Consider the following 12550-nt stretch of genomic DNA (forward strand, 5'->3'; position numbering starts at 1 on the left):
TAAGAATAAACAATGCTAGCTCCAATACCAAAGAATTATTTACTATCTTGAAGGAGCTAGAAAACCCAAATCCACCTATGGACATGTCCGTGAAGGATCAATCATGGTGCACCAGCATCCAAAACGCCCTTGCTAATAAAATTACCGGCCTGCAAACGAAAATTGAAAGTAAAAGACTACAACTCTCCAACAGCAACCTACCCACCCCCAGTTCACCTACTACGTCCAATACTAACTGTGGCTTCACCTTCAAAAAGGTAACCGCACTAGAAGTGCAAAAAATTATAACTTCTCTCAAACCGTCAAACTGTAAAGGGGACAGCTGTCCCGCACAGATTATAAAAGATGCTGCTAGAGACCTCCCCCATTTATTTCTAAACTTATAAACGTATCATTCCCTACTAACTCAGTACCTAACAATTTGAAAACAGTCATGGGTCCTCCCTCTTCTAAAAAAACAGACCCTGGACCCAGCCATTCCTACTAATTACAGGCCCATCACTACTGTTCCCTTCCTGCTAAAAATTCTGGACAGATTTGCCTACTTACAAATCCAGAATTACCTAGAATCTAACCAATTACTGGGACTGCGTCAATCTGGCTTTCGACCTCAGCATGGAACAGAGACATTAAAGACAAGGGTAAGGCTGCTATCCTACTCCTCCTAGACCTCTCAGCAGCTTTCGACTTAGTCGACCATAAAATACTCTGTAACCACCTCTCCTCTGCTGCTCACTTCTCCCCTTCTGCTGTCACATGGATACAGTCCTTCCTGGCCAACAGAACCATGAGGGTCTTTTCCCCTGTGGCAGCAGCAGACCCCATCCCCATTACTTGCGGTGTCCCACAAGGCTCATGCGTTTCCCCCACTCTTTATAATATTTTTACAAAGCCTCTCTTTGATAAATTGGATCATCTGGGTGTCACCTATACAAACTATGCGGATGACACCCAGATGTTCCTCACCATATCTGGCAATTACAATACTGATGTCACCAGGATCAATGACATTTTCTCTGTCATTCAGGCATGGATGGCCACACATGGCCTCTGCCTGAATGACGAGAAGACCGAACTGCTCATTGTCGGTTCACCTAACAACCTATAAAAACTGAGCCCCAACTACTCTAAAATTATCATCGATGGCAACACCATCCCTGTTGCCAAAAACGTGAAAACTCTTGGCTTCTATCTTGATGCCAATATCAATCTCACCAAGCAAGTCAATTCCACCGCTTCCTCCACTGCCTACACAGGAAAACTAATTCGGGCCTGCAGACCTTTTCTCTCGACCAACAGCTGCCTTACTTTAGAGAGAGCCCTCAATCAGTCCAAGCTAGACTATTGCAACAGCCTCTACCTAGGTGCTAACCAAACTATAACTAGTAAACTCCAAGTCATCCAAAATAATGCGCTACGAGCAGCACTAAATATTCCTAGGCGAGAGCATATCTCCAACACTAGAATCACATGTAAATGGCTTACCATCCAACAGAAAATTGACCTCAAAACTCTCTGCCTCACATACAAAGCTCTCAACCACTTAGCCCCCCCCTATCTCACCAATAAATTCACCTGGAAGCAGTCCAACAAAATTACTAGATCTTCCAACACCCTATGTCTCATGGTGCCCAGATTTAGCTCTAAAAGAGCCGGAGGGTCTAGCTTCACTGTCCTCGCCTCCCAACGTTGGAACTCCCTGCCTCTAAACATTATGTCGGCCAGTTCCTTCCAGTCCTTCAGGAAACTTGCCATTGGGTGGCTATTGGCACAAAGTCAATTAGTATGCTAGACATATGGCCTCATTACAACCCAGGCGGTAAGTTCCCTACGTTACCACCATGGTGTAAACTCCGTTTACACCATGGTGGATGGCGGATTTACCGCCCCATTCCAAGGTGAGTGGGGCGGTAAATCCCCATTCCCCATTTACCCTTCCCCATTTTTGCCCCATAGGGCATAATGGGAGTGGGGAAGGCGCTAATTACGGCACCGTAAATTACGGTGCTGTAATTAGCACCACGGCGGGTTAGCGCCTTGCATTATTGTAATCAGGTTGTAATGAGGCCCATAGTCACTACCTGTACATATTGTACATGCACCAGTTATGTCTTATTTGGCCATGGCCTGTACTCCCTGTATATAATTTCTGCTAATAGCATTACTGTTATCTACCATGTATTGTGCTTTGTAACTTGTACCAGCGCCCATTTACTCCCGGGTCCGGAGCGCTTTATAAATAAAATAAACAAACAAACAAGGCCCCGCACATTCCAGGTCACAATTCTGAGATTACCCAATGCCATTGATTTGTTTGTCATTTCCCTGTAGGCTCACACACAAACTCAAACTAAAACTCCCCAAAACTATATACACCACAACCTTCCCCTCCTCCCCCCCACCCACACCCAACAACACCCTCCCCAACCATTGCCCAGCTCCATCCCTGGATCTCAGGCACCCCCACATCTAGCCCTGCCTAAAAAGTCTTTACTCAGGGCTCAGCGGGGTAAAGTCGCCCTAATGGCTACTTAACTACCGAATCTTGGGGGTAGGTTGCTACCATCCCATTGCTCCTACTACCCATACTATCACGCATGATGTTAATGCTATTCAGTTCCAGCATGCAGTTGATACTCTCTATTCCAGTCCAGCCAGAGCACAAGGTCCAAGAGCTACAAATTCACTTAAATCTCCTGTGTTCCCAATATAAGTCCACCTTCCCACTTATCCCCTTAATGTCCAAGGCACCAGCTCCTCATTTATCATGCTCGATCTCAGTCAGCCTCCTGTTCCGGGCAGCCCTGCAGGTCCAGCCACGACGCTGCCTCCTCCGGGGTGTCAAAAAAAAGAGCCTTGCTCTTATGCAGCACCTTTAGCCTCGCTGGGTACAGAAGCATATATTTGATGCCCGCAGCACGTATCCTCCTCTTGACAGCCACGTAAATATACCTCTGCCTGTGCACCAGCATCGTATAATCTGGGTACGCCGTGATCTTGGTGGATGCTCTTTCAATTGTCCCGCCCTTGCGGAAATATTCCAGGATCTTCTCCCTGTCTTTGTAGTTCAGGATCCTTGCGATTATTGGCCTCGGCAGAGCTTCAGGTCGTGGCCTCCTCATCAAGGCCCGATGGGCCCGCTCAACAGTAAACCCCTGTGAGAGTTTTTCTGCTCCTATCCCCTGGAGGATCATGTTTTCTACATAGTCCGTGGGGTCCAGGCCTTCCTCCCCCACGGGCAGGCCGACCAAACATATGTTGTTCCTCCTCGCTCTTCCTCCTCCTCCACTCGATTTTCAAGGTTTGCGACCTGCTGTTTTAGCACACGGACCTCCTTTGCATTGCTTGTGCTGACCTCCGTGTTGACTTTCACTGTGCTTTCCAGGCCACTTGTTCTCTCCGCCAACGCACGGACATCTTGACGCAGCAGAGTAACTTTGATTCCCACAGCGTCAATTTTATTTTCCAGGGCCGTCTGCAAGTCCACCATCGCTGTGCCCCATTTGGTGCTCAAATCCGTTATGGCCGCCACGACCTGACAGTTATCTCCTTCTGCGGCACCGTCAGCGGAGGCCGCGCCCGTGCTTTGCGCCGCTGCCGTGGGGGTTCGCTGCGTTTTCGCAAAGACCTCCATTGTGGATTACTTGGATTTGACTCTCAGTCCTTTCACTAACATCTCGCGATTCTCTATCGTATCTGGCCCCCACACTGCGATGCTGATGTGTTGTGCTCTGGTCCCTCAAACGCTAGGGTGCAAGTTGCTGCGGGTTGCGTTGTGCTGTAGAGCGCGGCTATGTATCAAGTGGGCTGTCTTCTCCCATGTATTCTGCTGCGCGCAATCATCCATGCGCCATCAACGTACTTCGAGGTGCCAGACAGAACTCAACAGCTGCTCACCTCCTTTGCAATGGCCTAGTCACATGTAGGGTGTGCCAGACCGGGGTATGCTCTGGTAATAGTGTGTTACACACTTGCATGTCTCAGCCATGTCAGCTGCCGGCCGCGGCTGAAAATGTCTTTACTCCGATCCGTGGCCGTCACCCGGTACAGTGACTGCATCAGAGGGACGGCAGTTTTGTTTCGCTGCCGCGTCCTGTTAGATCCCTTTGTTCTCTGGGAGCGCCGCCATTTTGGTGTTTTCGTCCGCGGCCTCTCCCCAGGATACTATGTGTCCGTTCGGCTGTTCTCCAGTCTCCCGCGAGCCGCTCATCCGCTCACGTTCTTCCCAGCACCTTCCCACACGCTTTTGTGTGTTTTGCTTCCAGATTCAAGTGAAATACATGCGTTTGTTGCACGGATCAGGATGTCGGATCACGGAGCTCACAGCCTATTCCATGGCTGTTCAAGCCACGCCCCCCCGGTGTCACTTAACCTGTCTCCGACCCTTTGACTTTTGAACTCCTGCTGAGTGTTTCTCGATACTGTCTGCCTAACCTAAATATTGGCTGTGACTTCTGCCTCCAACTCCCTCTGGGTATCTCAGGTAATAAGTGTGCTTTTGCCCCGGTAGCATTCCATGTCACGGATACGCGTTTATTGAGTAGACCGAACTGTCAAAAAGTGATCGCAACCGCATCTGTGGTATCGTGTTTTGTTCATTCAAACACAGGGTACTTACCTTGAGACATACTGTACAAAGTGAATTGGTTAGTTGTAGTATATTTAACGTGTGGTTTTGTTTCAAGTTTAATAGAGGTGTTGTGTTTATAACTGATGGTTTAAAAATAAATGTACTTATATTTTTTACCTGAAACCTTGAGTCAGTGTTTGCTCGAGTCACAGTAATTGTGGTCCCTTTGTGTAATCTCTGCTACTGCTCATATACTCTTGAGATAAGCCCGGCTGCTCTGCTACTGCTACTAGTATAACTTAGTAGTACAGGCTTGTATCAAAGGTAAACTTGTATTGCCACCTGTAGTCTTAATTGTGTGTAGTGGTCCCTAAGGGCACTGCACGGGATTCTGCCTAACAGTGCAGAGAAGTAAGCTCCCACGTAGGATCCGAAGGCACCCTTTTGTGGGGACTATATGGGACATCTGGAGACAAGGGGTGGAAATGAAGGGTGTGACGACATGGCCTTCAATATGGGGCATCTTTGGGTACTGAAAGTTAGGGATGCTATACCGAACCGCGAAAGATTCCAGAAACGGTTCGAGGCAGGCTGGAAAGGATTGGCCAGCTCTGGAGGGAGGGTAATTCTATCACTATAATCGAGCTAGAGGAGGCGCTGGGCATAGGCAAACTTTTGGTATTCTCTTATCTACAGCTAAAAGGGGAACCAACAGAGATGGGTTTCAAGGAAAAGATACAGAGGAGCTTTACCCCCTTCAAAGCACTCTTGATAAGAGGACCGAAACGAAGGGGTCGGCTAGTGATCTACTGAGAAATTGAGGTGTACATGGCAGGGAGATGTTGGAGGTACAATAGACTCTGCCATGTGGGGTAGACTTTGCAGTGAAGTATCTCAGGTATCAATCTCCTGTCAATACAGGCTGCACTCCATTAAACTACTCCACAGGTGGCAATACGACCCGGTCAGACTTTCAAAGATGTTTCAGAATTCTAGTCCTGAAAGTTGGAGAGGTTATGAAGCGCAAGCTGACTACTGGTACGTGGTGGTGGTGCCCGAGGGCACAAATCTTTTGGAACAAGTTCCTGGGGTGGATTAAAGACATACACGGCATAGGTCGAATCAAATCGCCCATGTTGGTTTTGTTTGGTATTGAGGAGGACAATGGCAACTACGTCAGACTCCTGAAAATGGTTGCAACTCTACCTTTGGCCGCACGGACATGCTTAGTCACTAAATGGAAAAATGCACAACCTCCTAGCAAAAGGGAGTGGACCAATGTCGCTAAAAATGTATTTCCTATGGAAAGAATCACAGTGGGGCTCCATGGACTGGCAGGCCCGCTGGAGATGGGGTGGGGTGACTGTATTCAGTGCTCCAGATAGGATTTTGAGGTGGGAGTATTTTACGCATGCTTTTTCAAATTAGAGAGTAAATGCAATATCAAGAGAGTAAAAATGAGTTTTCTCCTCTGCAAGAGAGTAAAATGTATTCAACACATTATCGAATTGTATATTTTAAAGCGCAATGTGCAGAGATGTGATGGAAGTCTTTCTTGAAAGTAACAGCTTTAAAGTTTTACTGCGTTTGTTCCAAGTACATTTTTCTAAACAAACGCAGTAAAACTTTAACACCGCCAGTTTCGGCGAAATGCTTCCCTCGCCTCTCTGTCTAACAAAAGGCAAGTGCGCACATCCAGGGGTGCCTGCGACCAGAGTAGTGAGCTCTAGGCGTAAAGGGTCAATCTCTTTTGGCATGAGTGAAACAGTGATGCAATTTACAATCCATTTGGAAACCGCTAATTCAGAGACAGGGTCTCCTTCTCTACCAGCTGCCAGATAGACAAAGAAGTGACTTGTGATCGATTCACATGCAACAGATGAATTAAGGCGCAATGCATGTGTGTGCGCAAAACTACCTTGTGAATAGTCACAAAGGGGTCTTGAACAGAAAGGGCCTGTAGTTCGTTGACTATTCTTATAGAGGCGAACGCCACTAGGAAGGCAGGCTTATAGGTGAGGGCCTTAATGCTAGCCTTCTGCATGGGTGGTTCTAAGGGGGGTCCCATTAACCTTGAAGGAACATTCAAGTCCCATCTGGGAGTCCGGTTGGAAATTGGGGTTTAATGACAGTGCGGATTGACTTTACATGTTGAGTGCTTTCCCTCTGTGCTCTGCGAGGAAGGATGTTTGGTTTGTCCGGTGGCTGCGGCGATCGTGGTTGCGACAGGCGCTTATGTTGCAGGCTGTTTGGTTCAGTCCTCTGAAACCATTTGGGGTCCCTCCTTCGCCTCTCAAATATCAGAGGTGAATATGAGAGGGTGCGAGAGGCTTCGCTGCTTGACATTCTGATGCACGGACTCCGGCAATTTCGAGAACTGCATCAACATATATAGCACTGCGGAGAGTTAGTAGAGTCTTTGGCAGTGTTTGGGTGATTTACAATGTCGGGTTGGAGCACCTCTTAGCTCGTGTGGCTTAATCAACCACCCTGTTCCTTGGGAAAAATATCATTCTGAATAATATTGGCTGAAAAATGGCTAAAAGATAATGTATTGTCCAACCTGGTGCTTTCCCTCATGGCGAGGAGTGATTTTGCAGGAAGGTGAGACTTCACCAGTGGTTATTTTGCCGTAGGAAGCTACCTGCCGGGGGCAGGCAAAAATTAAACAACACGTTGCTGGGAATAAACGTATATTACTTTTCAACTGGTAGTGTTTCCTACCACAAAACACAGACAATTCCAGTGTTTTGGATGGATTGGGATATGGAAGTATGAGTCTTGTAAATCCAGGGACGCCAGTTAGTCGCCTGGTTGTACTGCCTGTATGAATTGCTGCGTCACCATTTTTTCACCGTTTTATGATGGACATTTAATTCGCGCAAGTCGAGTATGGGATGCCACTTTCCATCTGGTTTCTTTACAACAAAGTATCATGAGTAAACTCCTTTGTCTTGATGCTTCGGCACTTGCCAGCATTTGTTTCACTTCATGCTTGAACACCTTTAGGTGCAGGGGTGACGTTTTAAATGGAGGCACGTCATTTGGATGCTTAGTGAATTCCAGCAGTGCCATTTGCTGAACCACTTGTAGCACCCACCCGTCCGTTATGTTGAGCCACTTATGAGCATAGCGTGTTACCTGCCCTCCTATTCTTATGTTGCTGTTGTCGTCATGCTGGAGGCTTCGCCTTACCCCTTTAGGTGCCGGAGGATCCTCTTCGGCATTGGGGTTGTCTTTTACTCTTTTGGACGCCAGAATCAGGACATTTATTTTCTAGCCCTGTGAATAATATTGCCGTTAGCAGAGGAATAGTTTCTTATAGATGCACCCCTGAAGGGACGGAAAATTCCTTCTCCTTTGCAATGATGTTAACGACCGAGCTGGTTTGTCGGTATTGGCTTTCATTGCCTAGTCTATCTTGGGAACAAATAGATTTCTGCCCTAAAAAAAAAAGCATGTCTTCTACCTTAAGTTGCACTTCCTGGCGAAAATCGGGGTAACAGAGCCATCCTGGTCTACACATCACCACCCCATTGCCCATCTGTTTAAAGCCAGTCTCGAAAAGGAAACTTGCGTGTGGTGCTGTAGAGTTTAATGATGCAGACATTAGCGCCATCTAGTGGAGGAAAGATGTATTTTTTAAAATTAATAAATCATGTGAAAACTTTCCGTAACCAATACGCAGTGGAAAATGAAATGCTCCGTATTTGCAATAATTGGATGCGTAAAAGGGCAAGGTACGCACCTTATCTGGGGCACTGACTGTATTGCAAAATACATGATCCGGAACCACATTCTGCAAGGGTCTTAGCCGTAGCATGAGTGGGGGGGGGGGGGTCCCAGAGGCATGGCGCTGTATGAACAAGGAAACAGGGAAGTCATATCAATTTAAGGAAAGTGGGCTGACCATATAGGGGGCCAGTAGCCATAGTGCATAATTATTACTGTGTTAAATTGTCAAAAGGTTTTAAGGTGTATTTTGAGAAGGGGACATTTATTGTGTCTGGTGGGCACAGTGGGCTGCTGTCCGATAACCTGTCCACAGGGTATGACGTCCTTTCGTCGCGGGATGTTTTTTCGCTGGGTTTTTTACGATTGTTTTTCCTCATAAAAACCCATCTTATTTTTTAGAAAATGGGGGTGTTAGGGGGGTATAATTAGATGGGTTTTTCGAAAAATAAAAATCGCGGTAAAAAACCCAGCGAAAAAACATCCCGCAATGAAATGACATGGAACCGTCCACAGATAACTGTTTTATGTTATTTAAATCTTCAATAAAAGAAACATTTGATAAATAGAAATTAAAAGGCACAGTAGCTAAGTGCAATCCTTCTCCACAAGCAGCTTCTACTCAGTTGTATTATACTTCAGCGGCTCTACATGGTTTTTACCTGGATATTCCGGATGCATGCAAGAGAAGCTTATACTCTCGGGTAGACTTTGTTCGCCTGGTAGGGTACACAGGGTGTGCCACTTGTCACGTAAGGAGACTGTTGGGGAACAACTAAGTTTCGTTGTGCCAATATTTTGGGAATTTAATATGGAACATTTATTGGTGCGAAGGGGATGTTGCAAAATATGTCTGTACATTTATAAGAATATATAGGTTTGAATGACCCTTAACCTACCTTTACAGTGAGCATATGGCATAGTCATCACATAATCTTCTCCTCTGTTCAGGAATGTCAGGCGACCCTCACCCTCCAGGATGGCAGAAAGCGAGTTACCTTTAAAAAAAAGAATTTTAAAAAAGAAGATGTTATAATTGTAGGATTTCTGCATAAACAACCCTTAGGAATCTTTTTGACATTTTATTAATAATCATGAAATATAAGTATATCTGGATGATTCTTTGTACAGTATTTAATGTATTGGAATGTTATAATGTGCTAGATTTCGATTAATCGGCTTCAAACTTCAGGCACTAAGGGAGTGAAGAGAAGGCAGATCAGAAGGGTTGCATTACACCAATCGCTACACCCTTGCAGTGATCTTTAGGGATACCATACACAATAGAAAGCAATATAGAGTTAGAGTTGCATTGGTGACTTCCTTAAGGCCATGCGTGAAAGATAGACTGCCTTATTGCAAACGAGAGGCTTTGCCCAACAGCTATTGCTTGAGGTCTCTTGAAGTTATTCATGTTCAGAGTCTGTCTGATGCACAAGGGTGGCCTTCTCAAAGGGCATAGAGTAGTTTAAGTCAGCCTTTTGCCTCCAGCGTTTGTTTTGTTGAACCGTGTGCTGCTGAGAATCAGTTAGTTGGTAGACCTTAGGGTTCTAGCCAGGGAGTATAAGTTAAATAGTCTGTTCAGGTGCTCTGAGGCTGTATTTTGGAGAGCCCTCAGAGTCCGGCATAACAAGTTTTTCTGATCTATATCTAATCTGTTTAGGGATTCCAGACTGGGGAAAATGTGGTCCAGTATTTTTACCCTCCTTGGCTGCCAGGTTCAGGTCTATCTGAAGATTCCTTATCATGTATTTTGGCGCTCCTGATAACAGAGTGTTGCAATAATTTAAGTATGGGAGTTGTCACGAATCCAGGGAGTTTGTCCCTTCTCCCCAAGGTAGAGCCACCCTCCCCGCCCACTTTGGGATTAGAGAGGTGAGCCTGCTACGCAGTAGACTCCCTAGGGCACAGGGCAAGCAGGATTTCACTGAGGTGGACCAGCTGTCCTGCAGTGTTGCTCGACTGGGGAGGCGGCTTCTGCATCACCGAACCGCGACTCTCATGTCTTCGTAGTCGGGTACTGCTCATCGGTTCTTCCTGCCTGTGACCAGCAGGAATTGGGCAACAAAATAGCTGGGTGCCGATATGTGGCTGCAGTGGGACCTGGCTTCCGCCTTTGTACTATGGTTCTGCATCTCTTAGGCTTTCTGCCTTTCTGGGACCAGCAGCATTCCGCAGGCGCTGGATTCTATCCACCCACCACATTCTGCACATGGTCCTGTCTCCGGGTCCATCAGTGAAGGGAGGTGTGCCTTCCGTCGAGTGCTTGCACAGGTTGTTCACCCTCAGTCTGGCTCTCTCCTTACCTTACTCTGTGTCAGCTTCTTTATACTCCTCCCTCAAACAAAAAAGAGGCGTCCATTGGTTCCATTCTTCAGGTAACGGGGCCAGTAACATTGGGTCCGAGACTAAGCCACTTGCCTTTAAAGGGCCCTGCATATTTTGAGACTGTTAAATTCCTATATAACCCATGAACATGTGGGACTTTGCATGTAAGTAGGATGTGGTAGCTTATGCCAGGCTAAGAAATTCAGTAACTTAAAACAATCAATTTTTCTGAACCCGAGAAAAGAAACTTCGGAGCACCAATGGGAAACTATATTTGTTGCCAAACCAGGAACGAAGTTAAAGAAAGATGTACACTTAGAAAGATCAGAACTTTGTGAATTGTACGAACCTTGCGAATTTGGTGAACTTTACAAGTTGACAAGAACTTTTGGATCTTTGAACTGTATCTGCTGGCCGGGGCCAGAGGAGAAAAGAGATTCCTAAGACATTCTTGGGTGGGAGTCAGGGACAGCCACCTAATGCCCAACAGAGTGAGCTTAATAAGCTTAGACAGAATGTATGTTATTTAGATTATTAGTGGTAGGGAGAGCATAGGACAGATTAGGTTTGGACGGAGGACAGGACGTTTGTAAGAAGTCCTGACAAGCACTGATTTGGTTATCTTCTTAAATTTTTAGCTTAGGGAACATCACCATCATAGTTGGTAGGAACAGGAGAGCAATTTCTTTTTCTTTAATAAAATTCCAAGTTGCATCATGTACTCTGGTCTGTCTCCTATCTCTGGCTTAACACAGGGTATAAGGGATTCAACCAATTCCTTTATCTAGGAATATTGCAGGAGTGGAGGTGGAGTTTGAAGTTAACGTACTTGCAATACTTTTAACTTGGGATCTGAAGGATAGGGTAGAGTTGAAAATGATTTAAAAAAGAATCTTAGCCTGGGTGGTGGCAGCTAGAGATGGTGGCCTTGAGAATGGTAACACCTTCTGGAACTTGAGGCTGAATGAGATCTCTTCAATTTTATTTCCATTCAGTCACGGGACATCAAGTTGAGATTCTTTGGGTCAGGCTTGATCTGGACGATATAGTTGGATGTCATCTGCGTAATATTGGTATATGCACTGAAACTAATCCAGCAGCAAAGTTAAAGGCATCTTGTATGCTCTAAAGAGCCACATCTATCAATTTGAGCCTTGTGGGAGGTCACATGTCTGCTTCAAGCGTTTGGACAACTATATCATGTCCATGCTTAATGTAATTTTGTGCAAATCCTAACTTGCACATGTTTTCAGCATTCAATGGTGTGTAGCAGCTATGTTAGCATTATTTAAGCACTCTGTCAATTACGGCAGTTTTGAGTTGCTAATATCACTGAATACGCAGTTATTTGACTAGGATTACCTAAATAGAGCTCATATATCTAGTAAATGCTTTTAAATGTTGAAAAATGTGTGCAAGTTACTTTTTGCCCATTACATTAAGCACAGATATAGTCAAAAGATTTCCATTCACGGTGGTGAGCCTATGTATTTCTGCAATGGCTATGCTTAATGTAATAGACTGCATATACGTACTGTGGTAGGTCAGAAACAGGATACAGACAGGAGGCATCATGAGTGACTTCATTTCGCACAAAAAGAACATGATCGATCCCTGCGTTTAAGATGCTAATCTAAAGAAAAGATGTAAAAAGGACACTCATCCGGATTTATATACAAAATATAAATGGCTCGGATTAGCCAGTCGTCGAGGTATGGATAAAGGTGGTGGCCATCTGCCCTGAGCAGGGCTGCTACCGAGTGCATTAACCTTATAAAGACCCTTGTGACAGCGTTCAGGCCAAAGGGGAGGACGTTGTACTGAAAAAGAAAGCCCATGATCCTGAACCTCCAGAAGGCATGATGGGGCTTCCAAATGGGGATGTGCAGGTAAGCATCCTTCAGATCCAGTGAGCACATC

The 12550-nt window shown here is 45.7% G+C and overlaps 1 protein-coding gene across 5 annotated transcripts in view; it reads right to left on the reverse strand.

The window, feature by feature from the left end:
* Window positions 1-12550, reverse strand: part of OSBPL8 (oxysterol binding protein like 8) — a 2810514-nt gene that overhangs the window by 781389 nt on the left and 2016575 nt on the right. For all 5 annotated transcript variants that reach the window (XM_069629380.1, XM_069629377.1, XM_069629378.1 and 2 more), the window contains one exon: window positions 9202-9300. In XM_069629380.1, coding sequence (XP_069485481.1) covers window positions 9202-9300 — 99 coding nt within the window. The remainder of the gene's footprint in view (window positions 1-9201; window positions 9301-12550) is intronic.

This window comes from Ambystoma mexicanum, chromosome 12 (genome assembly GCF_040938575.1).
Source record: "Ambystoma mexicanum isolate Mex_15411 chromosome 12, UKY_AmexF1_1, whole genome shotgun sequence".
In the NCBI taxonomy this organism is placed as follows: Eukaryota; Metazoa; Chordata; class Amphibia; order Caudata; family Ambystomatidae; genus Ambystoma; species Ambystoma mexicanum.